This window comes from Cavia porcellus, unplaced genomic scaffold (assembly GCF_034190915.1).
Source record: "Cavia porcellus strain 051 isolate PalLab524CR breed Dunkin Hartley unplaced genomic scaffold, mCavPor4.1 scaffold_9, whole genome shotgun sequence".
Lineage (NCBI taxonomy): Eukaryota > Metazoa > Chordata > Mammalia > Rodentia > Caviidae > Cavia > Cavia porcellus.
Window position 1 is genome coordinate 17,180,427 of NW_026947492.1, and position 22,455 is coordinate 17,202,881.

At 35.3% G+C, this 22,455-nt stretch overlaps 1 protein-coding gene and 2 pseudogenes across 1 annotated transcript; all 3 read right to left on the bottom strand.

The window, feature by feature from the left end:
• Positions 1-3,522: 3,522 nt before the first annotated feature.
• Positions 3,523-3,620, bottom strand: LOC111757708 (small nucleolar RNA SNORA11; annotated as a pseudogene).
• Positions 3,621-3,625: 5 nt separating this feature from the next.
• LOC111757707 (small nucleolar RNA SNORA11) lies at positions 3,626-3,722 on the bottom strand (annotated as a pseudogene).
• Positions 3,723-14,341: 10,619 nt separating this feature from the next.
• On the bottom strand, positions 14,342-21,467 carry LOC100730096 (olfactory receptor 8B3-like). Its single transcript, XM_003472735.1, has 2 exons — positions 21,456-21,467; positions 14,342-15,274 (listed from the first exon to the last, which is right to left on the bottom strand). Exons 1-2 carry the CDS (start codon positions 21,465-21,467, stop codon positions 14,342-14,344), a joined length of 945 nt encoding a protein of 314 aa, XP_003472783.1.
• Positions 21,468-22,455: the final 988 nt, after the last annotated feature.

Genomic DNA, 22,455 nt, shown 5'->3' on the forward strand with positions numbered 1-22,455 from the left:
TTGGAGAAAACGACGTCTTAATAGGTAATACTAATTTAGTATCATCTTGTTTTGAAGTCTCATCAAGCTTTTTTTCTTCTGTCTCCATTGATCTAAACACGTTGTATCTTATTGGATTTTTATTATGTATGATAGTATAAGCAAAAACTTTTAAAGACAAGGAGATTATACAGAAACCATTGTTCATTTTCTGTTAGTTGAGTCTAAATACCCTGTAATGCTGTCATTCTCTTAAATGGTTTTACATTGTTTTGATATATTTGATGCTACAGTATACGAAGTTATACTCAAAGATTTCAAGGAAAGAGATAATATGGTAATTACTTTTATGTCAGGATTATCTTGTGGTGAAACACTATTCTGTTTAAATGGTTATGTTTTGATCTGCGCTGTTTTGCTGTTATGCCCTCTTTTATCTCAATCTCCACTTCATTATTTACTTTTTTATTTTTATCTTTTTAATAAAAGGAAAAATAAAATAAAAAATAGCAGGATATATTATAGTAACCCACTTTGACTTTCCATTATCTTGACTTAAAGTCCTGTATTGCTCTCACCATCTTGTTTTTGACTGATGTCCCCCTATTCTCTTTTGCTTGATAGTACCAGGTTCAAAAGTTTAGGCAACAGCTGTGAAGATAGTGAGATTTATTATGATGCCCATTCTCGATGACTTTTATCTACTTCTTAAGACCTATAATGTCTCCAATGTTTTGGTTTTGTCAGCTTTGTTCTTTACTGTTTTGTTCAATTTTATTATGACTGATGATATAGGCAATTCTATTAGAGATAGCGGGAGGCATTATGGTACCCATTATTGATCACCTTGTATTATGCTTTTACATTATCTATTATGTCCAACCTTTTGATTTGATTGACTCTGTTCTCTTAGGTCACATTTGGTTCTACTCCCTTCCAAAAAAGTAGTAAGAACTGGGGGAGCAACAAAACCCAAAATGTGTAATTGTCATTGTACAAAAGAGAGGAAAAGAAAGTGCTCTAAACGATATAACTGCATGTATATTTAAGTGTATAAGATAGAAAATGATATCACTGAGTTTTATTGGATCATTGAACGGAACTGTTTGCAGTCTCACTGTTGGAATGTCCACTTTACAAGCTTTAATTTTGTGACTTGAACAATTATTTCTAGGATGACAATATGTAATCCATTAACTAGTGATTTCCTACTGTTCATTTTTTCTGTAAATCTGTATAACTTGTACCCTTTCTCTGCTTTTTTTTTCTCCTTAAATAAAATTAAAAAAAAACAAAAAACTGTGTAACTACATTTGGAGAAAAGTCTGTCACTTCCTCAAAAGCTTAAAAATAATTAGAATATGATCATATCATTCTGTTTCCCCCAAGAAAATTTAAAATATTTCCAAACCAAAAAATATATCTATTTCAAAAAAGTCTGTTTTTTATAGAAATATTCATTGTGACACCATTTGTAATGGGTAACATAAAAAGTAACCCAGTGTTCATTTACCAATTAATGCATAAGCAAAATTTGGAATATTCATATATTAAAATATTATTTAGTCTTAAAAATGAAGTACTTGTGTGTTTTCTAACACAAAAGAAGCTTAGAAATATGCCAAATGATACAAGGCAGTCACAAAAATGTACATATTTTATGATCCCATTTGTAGTAAATTTCCACAATAGTCAAATCCATACAAATGGAAGGATTAGTGCCCACTCGGGATTATAAATGATTGGAGCTGAAATAAACAATTAGCTGTATTTATGTACAGAATTTCTTGGGTAATTGTGACAGTATAATGAAATCATATAATGGTGATGGCTTAAAATTCTACAACCATAATAATTGTCATCCTACTGTATAGTCTCACGATAATGCATGAAGTAAGCTGATTTTCTTAATTCAAACAATGTAACACAACACATTAATAAAAGAACAAAGTGAGGGAAGAAAACCACGATCATCTCCAGAGACAGAACAACGTGTGCAGCAAAATTCACATCCTTCCAGGACAAAGCAATGAGCAAAGCAAGAGTATAAGGAAGTTACATACATGTAATTAAAACAATCTCTTGGGGAAGATCTCGGTCAAATAGAATTTGAAGTTTTACTGTTTTAAAGGATCTCCATACTGATTTCCACAATGATTTTACCACTTTACAATCTCACTAAATATACTGAAAGTTTCTCTTCTCTCCAGCTTCTCCAACAATTGTTGCTTTTTCATTTCCTGATGACAGCTATTCTTCCTTGAGAAAGCTGAGATGTGAGTATTATTTTAATATGTGTTGCTATAATAGCCAGAGATGATGAACATTGTCCATGAATTTATTGGTTCTTTCCACTTCCTATTCTTAGAAGTACCTATTATTTCAGTTGCCCATTTTTTATTAGGTCTTTCATTTGAGAAATTTAACTTTTTATGTTCCTTACAAATCCTACACATTAGTTCTCTGTCTGAATAATAGCAGGTATTTTTTTCCCATTTGGTAAGATATCTCTTCACTCTGTTGGTTGTTTACACTGCTGTACAGAAATTTTTTTTAAATTGACATAAACCATTTCTTAATTCCAGTTTTATTGCCTGTTCAGTTGGGGTTCTGTTTAGAAAGTCCCTGACAAGCATGCTTTCAACAGTTTTACCTATTTTATTTTCCAATAGATTGTTTCCATTTTAACATTTAACGTTTTTATCCATTTTGATTTTATTTCAGTACACGGTAAGAACTATAGGTCTACATTTAATCTTCTAGATATGAATAACCAGTTTTCCCCTCTCTATTTGTGCTAAAGTACTCTCTCTCTTCCATGTATATTTTTGGCATCTTTATCAATGATCAGGTAGCTGAGTTATTTTAGCATCCTTTATTGTGTAACACTGATGAAACTGGTTTTTTTTTTTTTTTTTTTTTTTCGGTGAGGATAGTCAATTGCTTGCTATTGTTTATTGTTTCTTTCATTTCTTTTGTTATTTTCTTCTTTTTTTTTTCCTTTTTGCCAGTACCACATTGTTTTATCACTATAGCTTTGTAGTATAACTTGAAATCAGGAATTGCGATCCCAGATCTTGCTCCCCAGGATCATTTTTACTATTCTGGTTTCATGTGAATTATGGATGTTTGGACAGTTTTTTTGTTCTCTGAGCAATCCTATTTGCACTTTGAAGGCAATTGCATTAAATATGTAGTTAATTACACAAATATAGCAATTTGTTCAATATTGGTACTGCCAACCCAGCAACAGGGACTAGCATTCCATTTCCTGATGTCTTCTTTGACCTCTTTTTTGAAGGTACTGCAGTTTTGTTAATGTAAGTCTTTCCCTTCTTTGATCACATTAATTGTTAAGTATTTTAATTTTTTTAATTTATTGAAAACAGAAATTCAAAGTCTTTACTTTTAGTACTATCAACAGATCCCCTATGTGTACACTCAAAATGTCCACCTCCCCACCAAATGCTACCCACTTTCCCCCGTTACTGAGTCCCATCACATTATTACTATCCGGCAACTATGTGGAAGCATGTGGAATGCATGTGTAGGACATTTGCTCCCAAGAAAGGTCACAAGTTTTGTGCCCCTTGTCACAAAACATGATTCCTGTTGGGTGTGTTGTAAACAGAGAAGATTCCTAGATTCCTGTTGGGTGTGTTGTAAACAGAGAAGATTCCTAGATTCCTGTTGGGTGTGTTGTAAACAGCCATTCTTCAGGCCACCTGCTCTGAGCACACCCCATTAATGTTTCTTATACACAGCATCGTACTCTTAGTTTCATTTTTAGTGAGTTCATTCTTGGAATTCTAATGACTTTTGTGACTTGATTTTGTATACTGTTGTACTACTCAATTTGGTTATGAATTCTAAGAGTATTTTGGTGAAATTCTTTGGGTCTTCTAAATATCATTACAAATCATCATAAAATAATAATTTGACTTCTTTCTTATACATACTACTCTTATTTCTTTCTCCTTCCTGATTTCCTTGGATAACATTTGGAGAATTATGTTGGGAGAGAGATGATAACATGCATGCTTCTCCTCATGATTTTAGCAGAAAAACTTTCAGTTTCCCTTATTTGATATGATACTGGCTATTGTTGTTTATGAAAACATGCAAGGGGGATTTAGTAGGTCAGCTTATAGGATCAGAGGCAGGATAGTCCACAATGGACAACTGAACACTGGAGGGTCTCCCATTGTACTAGGGATAAATTCTATATATAGGGTGGTAATGGACTTTTCTATACCATGACCCATCTTGATTACTCCATATATTTTTTGTGCTTTCGTTCTCATAGGTGAGAGTTTACACTAAGGAAATATGCTTATATGCATGGCTTTATTTTCAGTCTTTGTTTATGGATCAGTATATCCCTTACTCAAAGCTGAGCTCCAATAAAAGGTTTGTGACACAGATACTGAGAAATTCACCGCAAATACCAATCTAAAGGTGTAGAAGTTACACAGAGTTCTCTCTATTTTAAAATGGACATATAAAAACTACTGTGCAGATCTATGAATAGAATATGCCAGAGTGTTCTCTTGGTCCCATCATGTATGTGACTCTATCCGTATTTCTTTCTCCACTCTGATTCAGTTAAAATCAGCATCTGACAACTCTTTGCATCACAGTTTCCCCACCTAAATAGAAGCTCATTGTCACATGCATCCATCAAACAAAAAGACAAAGAATATGTGCAAAGGAAACACCTCAGGCCTGAAATACAATCTTTGTTTCTAGAACTGTCCTGTGCCACATCACTGGGAGAAAGACAGGGACTGTGCATATTCTGGAGGAGGAATTGTATAGCAACAGCCTCAGTGAGCTGCTCATATGGGTACCTCTCAAATGTGGCCTGATACGAGATTCAGGAAGAGGATAAGTATAAGAATTCACTGCTGACCATGAGACTGAAGAAAGAAATTATGATGACACAGGCCACTCCTATCTGTTTCCACTTATTATATAGGCCATTACAATTATGAATATGTTTACACATCCTGAATAAGGCAATAGAGCTATGAAACGTGATCTCTGAAGTATACATTTTTGACGTTTTACTTATGTGAGTATTTGACTCTTATTTATGCTTTTAGGCACTGTTTCTTCGCAAAAGTCATTGTTTACATCACACTAGTTTTTTTTTTTTAAATACCTAAAATATGCACAATGAAGAAAAGGTAGATTTAGAGCCAAAATGCCTAGTCACAGTGTTCACTCAACCAGTGATCTGGAGTAGATGAAAAACATCTGTGAGCATCAGACCCATCATCTGTGAGGTGAGGATGAAGATTCCCTCCACTGCTGCCCTTCTAGTTCTTACTGAGAAGCACGAAGACTGGTGGAGGGACAGTGAACCAAGCACTGCTACTCAAGCAAGTGCAGCTCTGCGCAGGTCTGTACCTTGATGTCTGGGGTAGATTTTCTGCTTCATGCCTTAGAAAGAACTTGAACCTTGCAGGTGATTCCACCAACCTCTCACAGACAGAGGAAGATTGAATTTCTACCTCAGAAGTAAAACTTCCCAACACTGAGATTTTAATGTGGAAAGATAACAATTTGGTACAACATGGACCCAATAATAAACTTCTACATCTGATGCTCGACTGAACTAGGCAAGAAATGTACTACCTGTGCTAGAATATAGAAAAATTCCTCATCAGCTCTTGTAATCCAATTTTAGGAGTCAGACAAGACATTTTCAGAATTCTTTCAAGGAGGATGTAATTCTATGGGGAGCAGTGTGAAGAGGGGCACGCAAAGTGAAGGCAAATGAAAACCAGAGCTCAAGGAAGTGCAGGGACATAGAAACCCAGCCCTCTGCTGAGGGATTCCTCAGCTTTAACCAGCATCCACTGTGATTATGTTCACTGCATACTCACCCTGACCAACCGTCACAACCCGCTTAGAGAAAGTTTGCATTTAACCAGTTCAAACAGCAATGAGCAATGTTCTTTCTGGAAACTTTATTTTCAAATCTCACTCACAAAATTAACATCTCTCTAATGAATTAGAAATATTTCTTTTGAAGTATGCAGACTCTGGTGAATCCCAAGGCTTGCATTTTAAATGTCAGATGTAAAACTTTAATATCATTATACTCACTTTTTTTTCACTTCATTTGAAACATAAAACATTAAACATTGTATATAAAGTTGTTATCTTAGTTATTTTTCTCTCATTGTTATGTCAACATACCTCATGCCCAAAATTAAGGAAGCAAAGAATCACTTCATTTGCAGTCCTTAGAGATTTTAGTCCATAATTAGCTGGTCCAAGGCAGGCTGGAAAATGGCAGAGGGGCAACAGTGCACGGTGGCAGAAGGCAGAAAAGCTCATGAAGGGAAAAGCCAGGCTCTTTCCCTCCCTTATGCTGTATGCAGGCGAGGGCTCTTGGGCTGGTGCAGCAGTCACACCACCACTGCAGCAATAGACAATGAACAGGTCACAAACTCTAGACTCAGCAGTCTCCGAAAAGCCCACTCTCTTGTCCTCATGAGGCTTTGAGGGGACATCAAGACACAAGCAGTAACAGCTTCAGCTGAGCAAAGCTATCAAGGAAATTGTTTCTCTGCCACCCTTAAGTTGCAATATTTTCATGTCTTTTTGAACATTATTTGTTTCCACAAAAAGTGGTAAACTTTTCTTTCAGAAAATGGAAATATTTTAGTTGTATTTTGAGGCTTGTCAAATGAAAGTTAAGTGATCCAGTTTAATCTATTCTTTGTACTCCTTCTATTTGTGATACAACAAGTGACAGAATGAATGAATCTCCAAGATGTCTACAAAGCATCATAAATAACAAAGAACATGTTTATTTAGAAGGATTAACATTCAATAAGAGAGCTGCATTTTAAAAAAGAAGAAATAGATTAAAAATGGCAAAATCAAACTAGATCAACTATTTTACATAAGTATAACTCTGGTGATTGACATTCAATCAAATTGATACTGGGATGAGAGGTTGCAAATGAGTGTATGACACAGACAATAAGTCCGTGATATAAAAGGGCTCAACAGCTATAGATATAACTCAGCAGCACAAGTGCCTGCCTGGCAAGCGTGAGGTCATGAGTTCAATATCTAGTACTCCCAAAGCATAGATATATAGATATACATATCTATACATCTATGTATCTATATATCTATGTATCTATATATCTGTATCTATATATCTATATCTATATATCTATATCTATATCTGCATGTATTTGCAGATATAGCTCATTGGCTCAGCAGCTCAGGACTTGCCTGAAGTGAGAGGTTGTTATAATTAATTAATAAATAGGAGAGTGCAGGATCTGCTAATAAATGGACAATAAAGCACTTACGATGGATTTCGCAATGGTACATATGAAGTTAAGATTGCAAAATAGTACACATTTCAGTTATTTTAGAAAACACTGAAATTGTCCTTTGGTTGAGAATTAAGTTTTAAGTAGGTTTTTACAATCATCAATTTTACCTGCTTTTTCAAGAGGAAAACAATACACTGAATTTTAGAAATCAAGTTATTATTTGATTTAGTCACAAAAATTCTTTCAAATTATCATTGCTCTCCTGTCATGTTATATTTCAAAGTATAAAAGACAATATGAGAATATCATGAGGAAGGAATAAAATTGTCATTAATTCTTCTCAGAAATTTCCATGTTATTTTTAACATTTTTTGTTTAAAGCAAAACAAAAAGAAATTATACATAATTATTAAAAAGTAGTAGGATATTAACATAAGTTAATAGTTAACACTATTGCACATTGTTATCTAAGAAGTAGGCTACAAGATTTAGGCATAAAAATGAGCAAACAAACAATGAAGCACAAACTGTACTAAAAATTTTCATTAACATTGACATTAACATTACATTAACATGATTTAACATATTTTAATAACACATAATTGAAGCCTCCTCCTACACAGACAAACCTGTGACCCCATCATTTTTGTAGCATTCCTCAATTTTGGGAAAACTCTCATAGCTACTGTAGAAGCTTTAATTTTCCATCCTTTTTCTTTCTGAATTCCCACCTTCTGTTTAAGTTAGGACACTCAATTTCTCCCCTGAGCCTGACATTCTTTCCCTTACTCATTTCCCATAGAAGTGGTCATGTGTTTTTTACATCCATTCCTGCAAATTTATTAATGTAAAGTCATTGTAGATCAGAGGATTAACCAAAGCTTTCTCATAGGGAAGTGTATTGTAGTAATCTGTAGTACAAATATAGATTCACACAGAAATTCAGCTTTTACGTCCTGAATTAGCATCCCTGACCTAAAGAACAGAGCAACTGCTATTATGTGGAAGCTGCAGGTGCTGATGGCCTTGGACCTGCCCTCCGTGGAGCTGATGTGGAAGATGCTGTGGAGAATGAAACCATAAGAGACGAAGATGGTGACACTGGGCACAGTGATGTTGATTCCCACCACAGTAAGAACTTCCAACTCATTGACGTAGGTGCTGGTGCAGGAGAGCTGCATCACAGGGAGGATGTCACAGAAAAAGTGATTGATGTTGTTTGTGTCACAGAAGGTCAGTTTCTGCATGCATCCCATGTGGGCCATGGTACCAATAAACGCCATCAGTTAGGAGCCAAGCACAAGGCTGAGATACACTCTGGGGGACGTGGAAGTTTTACACAGAAGTGGATTACAGATGGCCACATAGAGGCCATAGGCCATTGCTATCAACACATAGCCCTCAGAAAGAACCAAAAAAAAAAAAAAAAACCTGTAAAAATAGAGCAGGATCATGCACCCCATATAGGAAATAACATTCTTCTCTAATGAATTTCATGAGCATTTTGGGTATAAACACAGAAGCATAACCGAGGTCAGTGAAGGATAAATTGAAGACGAAAAAGTACATAGGAGTGTGAAGATGTGAGTTCAGCTTAATTAGAATTACCAATCCCAAATTTCCCAGAGCAGTCATCACATACATTAGTAAAAACAGGAAGAACAGTGGGAACTGGAGATCTGGCCAGTTTGTCAATCCCATCAGAATGAAATCAGTCCCAAAAGAGCCATTTTCTAGAGACATTCTTTTGTAGCAGTGTCTGTGAACACAGACAATTGGGGTCACATTAAAGGACAGACAACTTTGTTTCTCCTGCATTATTTCTTCCCAGTAGAATACAATAAACCAACAAAATCTAAGTATCATCGAAACTGGGACCATGGAACTGATATTTATCATGACAAGATTCTCACAGAAGCATCCACTTACTAGTTAGTGTTCCTAAGTTTAAAAAAATTGAAATTTATCACTCAGTGACTAAGTGAAGGTCACTGATGCTGTATTCAAACAGAACTGCTAAAAATCAAGGGATTACAGAAAAAAGACTTCAGGAGAACATTATTCTTTTCTTCTATTCACACTCTCTTCCCTCAGCTATTCACTGTTTTACCCATAAATTTGGAAGCAAAAGTCTTAATAACCAATGCTAGTCTATAAAGCAGGTTAGACTCTCGTGTAGTGTACAATGAAGCATTGACTCTAAGAGGTGAGGAACCAGGTACCAGGAGAGGTGAGTCACTAAGCGTGTCACAAAATTAAAGCTGTAAATCTCTTAGAGCAGGGAGAGTTCTGTCCTTGAATAATGAACACATGGCCCAATGCCATGTGCATACTGTGAGCTTTGCAAAATATCTAAGAACTTTCTGCTCCTCTGAAAAATTCCTCTACTAACTCTACTTGAGTCTCAGAAATGCTCACAATGAGCAGAAAACCACCCTAACTTAGATCCCTGAAATGACATTTCAAAGGACATTAATAGTCATAGAAATTAGAAACTCACCCTCCTGAAAAACTGATTTTTCTTTATCCTTGTTTCCTTGTTCCTCCTTTCAATTTCATGTCTTAAACCATGGGATTTTAAAACCACAGAAATGGGATATGAAGAACTCATGGACATAGCATGTGAAAGAAATAAAAGAAGCAATGCATAGAGGCAAACTGATGCTTTCAGACTCTGAGAGTCATAAGATGAAGCAGGAATTTCAAATGGAATAAAACTGAGAGTCAAAAATAAACCCATGAATCTGATCATTTATTTTCCATAGAAATGTCAGGATAATTCATGGACAAAGAATTGTCTTTTCAACAAAAACTTGTTGGAATAACACTGTATCCACATGCATAAAGTGATCTAGAAACAAATTAGAATACAAAATTAACTCAAATCACATATTTAAATGTAACAAATAACATGATAAAAGTATTAGAAGAAAAATGAGAGTAAATATTATTGATTTTGAGATAAACAGTGATTTTAAGGACAGAAAAGATAAAGACAAATTGAATTTGATAAAAATAAATTTTTGAGATTGAATCAACATCTTTGAGTGAAGGAAAGAATAAACCACAGAATAAAACATTTCCAAATCATATACAATCAGAATTAGCATTGCAAGTTCATTAATATCTCCTTCAACTGTAAAATTTCAAAAATATAAGTCCTTAAAATAGGCACAGTATTGGAAAACATATATGTTTCTCATAAGACAATACACAAGAAATAGATTCTCAAAATCCTTAATAACAAATGAAGTATAAATCAGCCAAAGAAACCACCTCAGATTCACTGGCATAGTTTCAATAAAAATGACAACTAATGCGAAATGTTAGAGAAAGTGTGAAAACTTGGAATTTTGGTTTTTTTTTTACGTCTTTTTCGTTTTTATCGGTACCAGGGATCGAAATCACGACTGCCCGCTTGCAAGGCAGGCGCTTATGCTGCCGAGCTAAATCCCCAGCCCTGAAAACTTGGAATTTTCTTACACTGCAGATGAGAGTGTTTAGTGGTTGCAGCCACTTTTATAATATGTATTTTCTCAGAAGATCATTATCACAGTTAAAATCAGAGCTAACTTGAGACGGCCACAGTGTCATGTTTGTTCAACCTCATATAACGTAAGACACCAAGTGTTAACACCGATGTCTACTATGGAGCTTTGGTTCCAGGAATACATCAAAACGAGTTCATCAATTATAAAATGTTTGGTACTCTGATTGCAAATATTGACAACAGAGAAATCTCTGCATGTGTACAGGCGGGGTGTTATCTGGCAAATCTGTGCACCCTCTCACCAAATTTACTGTAAGTCTAAAGCAGTTCTAAAATATAGTGTAAAAAGCAAAATGCCTTCAAATCATTCACCATTAGGGAACTGAAAATTTGAAACATGAAGAGCTATCATGATCCTTTTAAGAGGATTCACTGCATTCGTTTTTTCTGAGTGTAATTTTATTGGATGACATACATGAAGAGACTCATGGGGCGAGCTGTGGGAAGGTCTTGAAGCAGAGCTCCTGTGTCTCTTTCTAGTGGAATCTAGTGGTACTCCTGGTGCTCACACAAGTTTCCACCAAGGAGCCCCACTGAGCGCCAGTGTCCACAATATTCTTTCCATTAACACATATTTGCAGTACCCAGTGATCTCATTTGTGGTGGGGAATTCATGTACGTGTACAACATCATGGTTCTCTGTACTTCTCCTTTCCCTTTCTTCATTTCCGTCTCTCTCTATCTCTAACTCTCATTCCTGTTTGCAAAAGACCTATTACCCTGTTTCCTGTTATCTATCTTTAAATTTGCTCTTTCTATAATTTACATTATGTGTTTCTTATGTAAGAGAAAGTGTGTGTATGATTTATTTTCATTAATATTATGGTCTCCAGGTGTGCCTATTTTTTACAAATGACCCAAATTTATTCTTCTGCATAACTGGGAAATGCTCTATTATGTATATAAAATACATTTTCTTCCTTCAATCATCTGTCTATGATATATAGAACACTTCCAAAGTTAGGCCATTGAAATTGTGTTGTAACAAACTTGGGTACACATGTATAACTAATTTGAGATTTTTGGGAATGATGTCTAGAAGAAGAATCTGGGTCAAACTGAAATTCTATTTCCAGGATTTTATGCTGAGACTTTATGTACTTTATTACATTTACAAACTTTAATGTTTTGAGGTTAAATTTAAAGAAAATAAAAAGAAGGGGCTTGATTTTAAAGGATTTTAACTTTATAACATGGAACGCAAATTTTGTTTTGAGGTTATTCAAATGAAAGACTAGTGATCTGCTTTAATACAGGCTTCGTCAGTTCAAGTGCTAATGAAACATGAGGTTCAGACACAGTTTCTGCAATGCCTTCAAAGGATACCAGGTGACAAAAATGTCATCTTCTTATTTAAACATGCTTTTTTTACACAGGGAAACTGACTATAATAAAAGGAGCAGCAAGTGAAGTTAAAGCAAATCTTTCAAGTTCAACAATTATACATAGTTCAAACATGTGGAGAAATGACAAATATATTGATATTGCAGCCATAGATGGGGAAGGAATGGTTTCTTCAAGCCTCTAATGAAGAATTTAGCAAAGCTATGTGTATAAAGCATACAAACCAACAAACCACCGCAGTTATCAAACACTGATTTGACAGGTTTTGTTTTTAAAAGAAAAAGACTACATCTTATTACAGTTATCTTACAAATTATATAAATTGTCATGTCATGCATTAGCATATGAATTCTTCAATAGTCACTAACTCCAGATTCTAAAAAGGAAAATTATCCATCAAACTATTCTTAAAAATAATTTATTACAATTTAATTCTTCACCCAATGGACTTCACCAATTCTCACTGCTCTCTCAACTGAAATATCAGGTTTTCATTCACTATATTACAAAAGGTAACAGCATATGAAAATCAACCCAAACAAGAGAGATTTAGTAGTTCCCAAGTCCTCCTGCCCACCTGTTTAATCTTCTTTAAAATCAAAAGGCCTAAACCTGTGTTGCTTCAAGAGAAATCTATAACTTTTATGTTTCCATGGCCTTCAGCAAAAAAGAAAAGATAAATTTAGGCTATATTTTCCAACTATTTGACTTTTTAAATTTCTTCTTCCAACTAGAATTTTAATTGACATTCACTATTTTATTTCTTAAGGTTATCATTTGTCTTTCTGATTTCCCGCAAATACGGCCATGTTCATTCCTCAGTGCAATATTAATGTACATCAGTTATGTGTCAAACAAGTGTCCAAACTGTTATGAATAACAGGGGATAATTACAGCACTCTACAGGGCAGGAACAGGGCCATTCTAAAATATTTTGTAATTTTCACTGATCATTCTTCAAACGGAAGTCTGTTATTAACTAACAGTGTGTTTCTTTAACACCTGGTCTGTCCCTTCCATTCTATCCCAAGCTCCACTGTTCTCAGTTAAAAGACTGTGGAAACTAATTCTTCTCAAGAAAATTCTGCTGCCAATTTTGGGCTAATCATCTCCAATCTATACCAGCCACACAAAAAATGCCATCAAGGTGTTCACCTGAGCAAAACTTTAACCCAAGAACTCTTAGAAAAAGTCCTGTATAATGCTTTATATTTTCTTCTATTTTTTTGTTTTCTTGACTTTTCTTTTTTTTCTCTGTTCCTTCCTTCCCTTTCTTACTTTCTACATTTCCTCTCTTCTTTCTCTTCATTTTCAATATGGATTCCTTCCTCAAAAATAGTGAATCACTCTGTACATGATGAAATAAAATAACACTATGCTGACATTGGTTTTTTGTCAGTTTGTAATGAAACATGAGTCTCAGATGTTGTCTCTATTCTACATTTTTGTCTTACACTGAGCAGGAATATGTATCTTTCAAGTTCTAGCAGTTTACAAATCATCTTTCTACAAAGTCTGTCCTATATAAACTATATCACATCACTAAACACTGCATTATATGCTTTAGTCATCTTTATTTACAGTATCTTGTAAAATACAACTAATTCTTATTACATTATCAATATATATTTATTGTATAGAAGAGCCAGTGAAACTATGAAAGATCAATAATTTAAAATCCCATAGTGGGCCAAGGATTTAGGTCCATGACTCAAGTGCCTGGCTGGTAAGTGCAAGGCTTTCAGCTCAACCTCTGGAACAAAACAAAACAAAACAAACAAACAGAAAAAAAAAAAAAGAAAGAAAGAAAGAAAGAAAGACAGAAAAAAAGAAATCCCATAGCTACATAGGGAAGAAAAAAACCTAAAACAAAGTGTTAGCCTTTGGGTATCAGTTCTGCTTCTCTTTCTAGATTACACTGGCAACCTCATTCCCTTCGTCATTTTCATTTCATGTCACCATAATAGGAAAAATTGTAAAAGGTGTAAATGATAAGGAAAAAGAGAAAACATACTGAAAAAAAAAGTTTTAGCAAACAAGGCATTGCTCCCCAAACTTAAATAAAATAGGATGATAAAATTTTGAACATATATTTTATATTAACTCAGAATTTATCTGACAAAAACAGACAGAGACACACAGAAATGGTTTCTGATCAAAGCTATCTTCTGCCCAAAGATTTTCTCAGAGCAACTTTCACATCTTTGTTCCTCAAGCTATAGATTACAGGGTTCATCATAGGAACCACATTGCTGTAAAACACGGAAGAAATCTTTCCCTGATTCATAGACCCAGCAGAGGATGGCTTCAGATACATAAATGTACATGATCCAAAAAACTGGGAAACTTCAATTATGTGGGAACCGCAAGTGCTGAAAACTTTTGACCTGCCCTCCATGGAGCGTATTTTACATATACTAGAGAGGATAAACACATAAGATAAAAAGATGGTGACACTGGGAACAATGATGTTAATACCCCCTACAGTAAATATCAACAGTTCGTTGACATAGGTGCTGGTGCAGGAGAGCTCCAGCAAAGGGAGGATGTCACAAAAATAGTGGTTGATGGCATTTGCATCACAGAATGTCAGTCTCAGCAGGCATCCTGTGTGGACCATGGCACCAGAAAATGCCATCAGGTAGGAGCCAAGCATAAGGCTGCAAAACACTTTAGGGGACATGACCGTGTTATACAACAGGGGATCACAGATGGCAACATAGCGATCATAAGCCATTAAAGTCAGCACATAGATTTCAGAAATAATGAAAAAGCAATAAAAGTAGTACTGGGTCATACACCCCCTACAGGAGATAGCATTGTTCTGTGACAAGAAGTTCATTAACATTTTGGGGGTAAACACAGAACAATAATGAAAGTCAATAAAGGACAAGTTAAAGAGGAAAAAGTACATGGGAGTGTGAAGATGTGAATTCAACCCAATCAGAGTTATTAAGCCTAAATTTCCCAATGCAGTGACCACATACATTATTAGAAACAGGAAGAACAGTGGGAGCTGGAGGTCTGGTCGGTCTGTTAACCCCATCAGAATGAATTCAGTCACAAAAGAGCCATTTGCAGGAGCCATTCTTTTCTGTAGAATCTATGGACACAGGAAAGCAGAATTACACTTACCACACAGAAGTGCTCTTACAATCCCTTCTCTCACAAATGTGAGGCACAAGCCAGAAATGTCAGGACATAACAAGGCTAAAGCCATAAAGCTTCACCCTAATGTTATCTGGTTCTGAGTGACATTGTCATCGCCTCATTGAAGTCTTAAAATCTAAATATGGTAAAAACAAAAACAATATAAACCTGTATCTTCAAGTTAGCCAATAGAGCCAGGTCAGTGCTGCCATATGAAAACAAAGCTGCTATTTAAAAAAAAAAAAAGAAAAAAGAAAAGAAAAGAAAAGAAAAGAAAGAAAAAGAAAAACACAGGGGTGGACAGCATCATCTCACTTTCTCCTTTTTTGGATTTTTCCTCCACTAGTAAAATTGGAGGCCGAAGTCTTTCATCTTGGCATTAATTTTTAATGTAGATTACTCTCTGGTGTTTTGGAACCATCAAAACTGTTTTAATCTAAACATAGCAACCAGACTATATGAACAAATGGTTCAGTGATTGTCCTATAGCACAAGGAATCTCATGTCCAGAAGAGAGATCTGTCTACGCAGAATGTAGTAATGATTAAAACACTGTGCCCACTGTGCCCAATATTGCTGCAAACAATATCTATTTCTCTTTCAAATGTGTTCTACTAGTTTTACTTAAGTTTTAAAATAGAATAAGTGACATATTTATATCAGATTCCTGGACTTTACCTCAAAATGTGAAACCTATGGTAACTAAAATAGCAGGAGACAGAGAAATAATGTAAGATCTCACATGTATATGTAAATCTAAAATAGTACATTCACATAATCAGACAGTAGGATGTTGATTATTATTACCTAGTGAGAAATTTAGGCTATTTTGGCCAAAGTTACTACATTCAACTACATAACACAATTCAGATTTGGAAAGCTAATACAAAACATAATAGTTAAAAGTATTTGTTCACATACACATTATTTGATAACAAAAAAGATTTTCAAAAATTTCCACTCTTGGAACTAGGGATTTAGCTCAGTTGATCTCCAGGACCAAAAAACAATTTTTTAAAAAATTTCTACTCTTTAGACATATGTGAGAATAACACATGTAAAATGGTAACAATGTAAAGACCAGGATATTAACTACTTTCACTTTTCAAATTATTTTACAATCCATATGCCACCATAATAATTGAAATATCTCATATATACAATTTTGCATGTTATCAATATCTCAGTAAAGGTGTTAAATAAGTTGGAAGACATTAATATGAATGGATTTCCAAACTTACCCTTTTTAGGAGAGGAAACCTTGGTCATCGCTTATTGTATTTTATTCAAAAGTCCCAAAGGACAATATAGGACTTTTGTCACTGATTCTATTAAGAAACAGCACAACCTTAATTTCTCATATTTTCTTCTGAAGTAACAGTCATAATTTATAAGGATAATGTTATATCCTCTGAAGCATCAGATTTGGAGAAAACTAAATATCCCTTCTTCCTACAATTGTCACTAGAGGAAACATCAGAAAGTTATAAAGACATAATCTTGTGTATGAAAAAGAAAGTAGCTTCTTCAGTCTCTTCCTAGGATACCGATTCTACATATATAAAGTAAATGAGGGGATTGTGTTTACTTCTTACCTACAACCTGTATTAATTCCCTAGACAGTCAATATTTCACTCAGGCTTTCCTTTCTCTACAGGGACTGTGCATCTCCCACTTTGGAGACAAAATTAAACTCTCATCTCCCCATCGCCATCATCTTAAAAGGAAATTCATCATTTTAGTTCACTTTTGCTTGTTCTCGTGTCCTTATTAGTGATCTCCCATGGAGTGTACATATAGGCTTGCTTATTGTTTATGTAAAGTTGTGAAGGGCTGCAGTAGTTCACATTAGGTTTTGTTTCTCCAGAGGTACGTCCAAAATGACTTAATGTGTTGCATCCATACTAAAGTTGTGACCTTTATACACTTAATGGAAATGGCTGGCAAGTGTCCTGCTGAGATCATAAGTGGAACACTTCAGTGGTGTAGTTAGAAATTTGTAAGTTCCTCATAGCCAATCTGGAAATATAGAAACAGAAGTTCTGTGTTGGAATCCTGAATCACATTTTCAAATTACAATATCTTGGATGAGTAGCAACATGTCTGTGCCACAGCTTCCCATTTATACGATAGGGATGTAAAAAGTAACACGTATCTCATGCAATTGTTGGGACTGTTACATAAGAAGATAAAGAAATAATCAAAATAAATGTGTATATATGTAAAATAATGAGATATCAATTTCAGTACAGATGCCCTTCATGTATCACAAATTTAAAACATCCTAAAATTAAAATACATTACATACTGTTCTGCTATGGAACAACATAGTTTGGGTGGGTTCATCTTAACTGTTATCTGATTGCTTATATTAGCTTAAAGCATCACGGTAGTATCACACCAAAGAAAATGTCCAAATTTGAGAATCAAAATGTAGTTCCTAAGAACGAGCCAAAAAACTCACTACCCAAGAACAGGTGGAAATTCAGGAATCACAGTGCAGCACCTACACACTTTGCTGCGTTCAAGCTGAACCACTGACTTGGAGACCATCTGCAATTGTGTTCTCATCCTCTCAGGCTCACTTTCTGTCAAATTATTTCAAATTTTAATTACTGTGTCTAACTCTAAACTATATAGTTTAGATCTTGCAACTTTTTATGGAAGTAATATATGGATTCATGAATGCAGAGTAGTATCATTTATGATTCAATGAAACAAAATTTTGATAAATGTTTTCCTTTTTCCATTCACTCTTCTGTCATTTTGAGAATCATGTGAGTTCCCTAGTGCTGAGAACCAAGAGAAATAATTTTTTAAGTTAATTCAAAGGGAGAAAGAACATACAAATTTGAAGACACCAAGAAGTTTGTGATCTTCCCCACACAGTGAGAAAAGAAGACATGGTTTTCCTTGTTACAATTCCTTCATGTTTAGAGGTGATATGGAAAGAAGAAAATAAATGTTAGCTGTCGTGCAAAGGAAGAAACAAGACAACTTTCTCAGTAAATGAGATGAGGGTCACTCACATAAAACTAAAGATACACTGAAGAACTGATTCCACTGCAGTTATGAATAAATTTAGAATGCCACAGAAAAACAGGTCTGCCTCAGTCCATTTCTTGTTGGAAAAACCGAATCTTATAGGTGAGGTGACTTTTTCTGTGGGGGAGAAGAATGAATTTTAAGAAATAGTTTCTCTGTTCTGGAGCTTTAGGTATCCAAAAGCACAAAACACCAGCACCTGGCCAGGCCTTCCTGAATCATAATAGAGTGCTTATTTGGCATCTCATGGCAGAAAACACAAAAGAGTCTAAGAGCTAAAGAAAAGATAGCAAAAAGACAAGAATGAAGCAAGAAAGGGAAAAACATGTCACCTCACAAGGACCCCACTCCCGCATTAACTGCTTGTATCAGTTCTTATAGGTACTAACTCTTCATGCCTTTCAAATTTCCCCATTGTTTGGGGAAGACAGAAAATGATAGGAAACTCAACATTATTTCTTTATGTTAACAATGAACAATGGAAAAGTTGAAGTTCTATAAAGCAGTACCTTTCAGAATAATACCAAAAACAATGAAATTTTAGATATGTTGGAGCCGTTGATGATGAATATCTGTGCAGAACTGTGCATGGCCCTGGCAGGGCTGAACTGAGATCAAGGAGACATCTCAGGGGGCAAGATAGGCCACAGCTGAGGACACCGGGAGACTTTCTCCTAGGATAGTTCTCCTTAATCAGCATCGTCTGTTGCTTGGAGGGATCCTGAACCCCTCCCAAAGTCCTGCTCAGGTTTCCTATGTTTTTCACTCTGACCCCTTCCTTGTTTGAATACTAAACAAGACATTGTCTCAGCCACCAGAGTTATGAACTCTGCAGAGGGTTTTGGTCTTCCTGGAAACCCCAATGCCCATACCACTTGTCTCATTTTTTGGGCCTCTCCGTGCACTTGTGTGGGAAATTGGGGATCCAGGTACAGATGCTGTTGTAGGTACAAATCTAATAATAAGTTATATGCAAGATATGCATGCCATGAAACAAGACACTATTTAACAGTGTTATATTAAACAGTTATATTAAACACTGTATATTAAACAGTGTTAATCTTCCATCATTGTGTCTTGAGATTCTCTATCATCATTTTTATTCTTTTTTTATTTTTAAAATAAAAATAATCTTTATAAAAAGAAAGATTGAAAGTGCTCTAAAGGATGTAACTGCATGTAGATTTAAGTGTATAAGATAGATAACCATATTACTGAATATTTCTTGGATCATTGAACAGAACTTTTTGCAGTCTCACTTTTTGAATGTCCACTTAGTATGATTTTATTTTGTAACTTGAAAAACTATTTCTAAGATGACAATATGTAATCTATTAAACAGTGATTTCCTATTGTTTATTTTTTTGAAACTCTATATCACTTGTATCTTTTTCTGTTTTTTTATTTCTCTCCTTAAATAAAATTTTAAAAAAAGAGAGAAAGATTTATTCACAGAGGAGGGATTCCAAAACTGCGTCAAGAAACTTCCAAGAATGATGGCACAGTTGTGTTTGTAGTAAGGGAAGTATTTTCAGGGAGATTAATGGCCATCCATTCTTTACTGGAGTACATTTTCTGATTTAAACCTTATTTTTTTTTAACCACAACACTTAGAGACTAAAACAAAACACCTCATTTTCAGAGATTAAAAGATTCAATCTTGTCAAGGTGTTTATCATATTTTTCTTTTCTTCAACCTCATGCTTACCAGGCAGGTGGTATGGTGCTGGGCTGTATCCAGACCCGTTATCTTTAAGTTGATCCATGCAAATACATTACATTCCAAGCAGAGCATTTTATAGGAGAAAAATGACTCTCAAATTTATATCAATAGTCAAAGCATCAGTGATATTCAGAGTAATTGTCCAAAATAATAGAATCAGTAACAACAGTGCTTTAAAATTTAGTATAATGATATAATTCTCAGGAGTATGTAAGGTTGGTTAAAGCACAGAGAGGTCAATGGAACAGTGTGTAGAATTCAGGAACAGCATACGTTCTTGGATTTTGACAAAGCTACAAGTCATTTATGCTACAGTTCTCAACAAAAAGAAAATCAAACTGATTCAGCAGTGCAAAAACTTGAATTAAAATACTATATTTTTATGTAGTTCTCCATAATCATGAAAAATTTTACATTTTAAGCATACATTAGAAATAAATTAGAATTTAAAATAGGTGAAAAAGGGGCTGGGGATTTAGCTCGGTGGCATAAGTGCCTGCCTTGCGAGCAGGCAGTTGTGAGTTCGATCCCTGGTACCAATAAAAAAGGAAAAAAACCAAAAAATAAAAAAAAAATAAAATAGGTGAAAAGTAAAAATAATATGCATATATACTTTAATGACTCTGGAACTCAAAAAATGGTCAACATGTAAACATCAAATAATGAGGTGTACTGTAGGGCTTGGGCACCAAATTTGATCGTAATTACAGTGTGGATAGTTAATAGGAAAAGAGAAGGAAGAGAGACCATACTGGAAAATGCTAAAGAGGCCCAAAATACTTTCTAAAATTCAGGTGCGGGTGAAGATGTCAAGAGAGCATGAAGTAAACCATGGATGTAAAAAGTCATTAGAGTTTCTGTGGAAGTCCCTGAAAGTGACAAAGTGGACCTGGCAACTATGCAGAAGAATGCTTGCAACCCAGGTTCCGGTGTCTATCAAGACACTGAGGAACTCAGGTGTCTGCATGGATGCCTGATTGGGAGGAGGAGGACCTCTCTGGAAGGGATCTCCTGGCTCACCAGAGTGGAGTGAAAGATGAAATCTCTAGAAAGCAAGCATGGTGTCCTCCAGTTGACTGTGTTAAGGATGGCAACACTATTCTTTCTGAAAATCATGGCTTAGGTCCCTTGAACAAGGAGAAAGCATGAGAAAAGCTTTCCAAATGCCCACAAGGGAACACATGGCAGCACAGAATGTAGCTGAGTGTGGATGACATCAGCCTCTGGTGACTGTTCTGCAGTCTGTCAGGTGTACCTGCCATTGCTGCTGATGTGCCTGAAATGCCGTCCCAGCATCTGAAGATGAGTAAGGTTAGGGTGGCTCTCCCAGCTCCAGGTTGACCAATAGTGTGCTCACAATTAGCTTCATGGGGATTTTGTGGCTCCACAGTACATATGATCTTTTGTTAAAGACTTTTCATGATGATCATGTAGCTTCGCAGACTGGAAGGTGAACTTGTGGAAGACTCCAGAAGTTTCTGGTTTCTTTTTGGGGCATCTTGAAGTGAGTGATAAGGTTCAGTTCCTTTTGTTTGATATTCCTGAGGCATGTTCAAACCTGAAGAAAAATTCTTCCTACTGGAGACACTTTGAACAATTATCTATGGATTTTTAATTTACTCAGAGACAATGATTTCAGACAAGAGGAATGGAATAAAAACCAATTTAGTAATTGAAGGGTGGGATTGAAGGATAGAATGAAAATTAGACCAGTTGGATTAGGATGATGGAAATATTTTTGAGATTAGTATTTCTTTACTTCTCTCCCTTTAGCCATGTATTTTCTTTTCTACATATATATGCACATTGGAGTGTATTTCCCTCTTCTGACAATCTGAATGGAAGTTACTAAGTAAGACCAAAGATGGCCTCATTTAAAGCTGGATTCATAGTTCTAATATCATTTGTGGTCATTCAGTTATCAGTGTTTATTATTGATTGTTGTACTGTAAATTCAGGGCGTTTGCACTGAGTTACAACCCTAGCAGTTTTACAGTTCTTTTGTTTGTTTTCAACAGGGTCACTAACTCTCTAGCTTGCTCAAGTTGAGCTTGAATTTGCAATCCTCCTGCCTATGTTCCCAGAGTGCGGGTGACAGGTGTGTGGCCTATCAGCTCGTGCAAAGACTTCTTTAAAAGATTACTAGGGAACAAGAGATGAAGGCTATTAGGAAAGGAAGGGAAAAGGTTCTAAAAAGAAATTAAATGCTGGAAATAGGGCTTTTTCAAATGGGAAGCTAAAACAGTATGGTGGTGTGGTCCTATAGTTGTGGCCTCTGGAGGTAGGAGGATTACAAGCAAGTTTGAAGCTAACCTGTGCTCCAGAATGAGTTAAGCCCAACCTGAGCTGCATGAAAC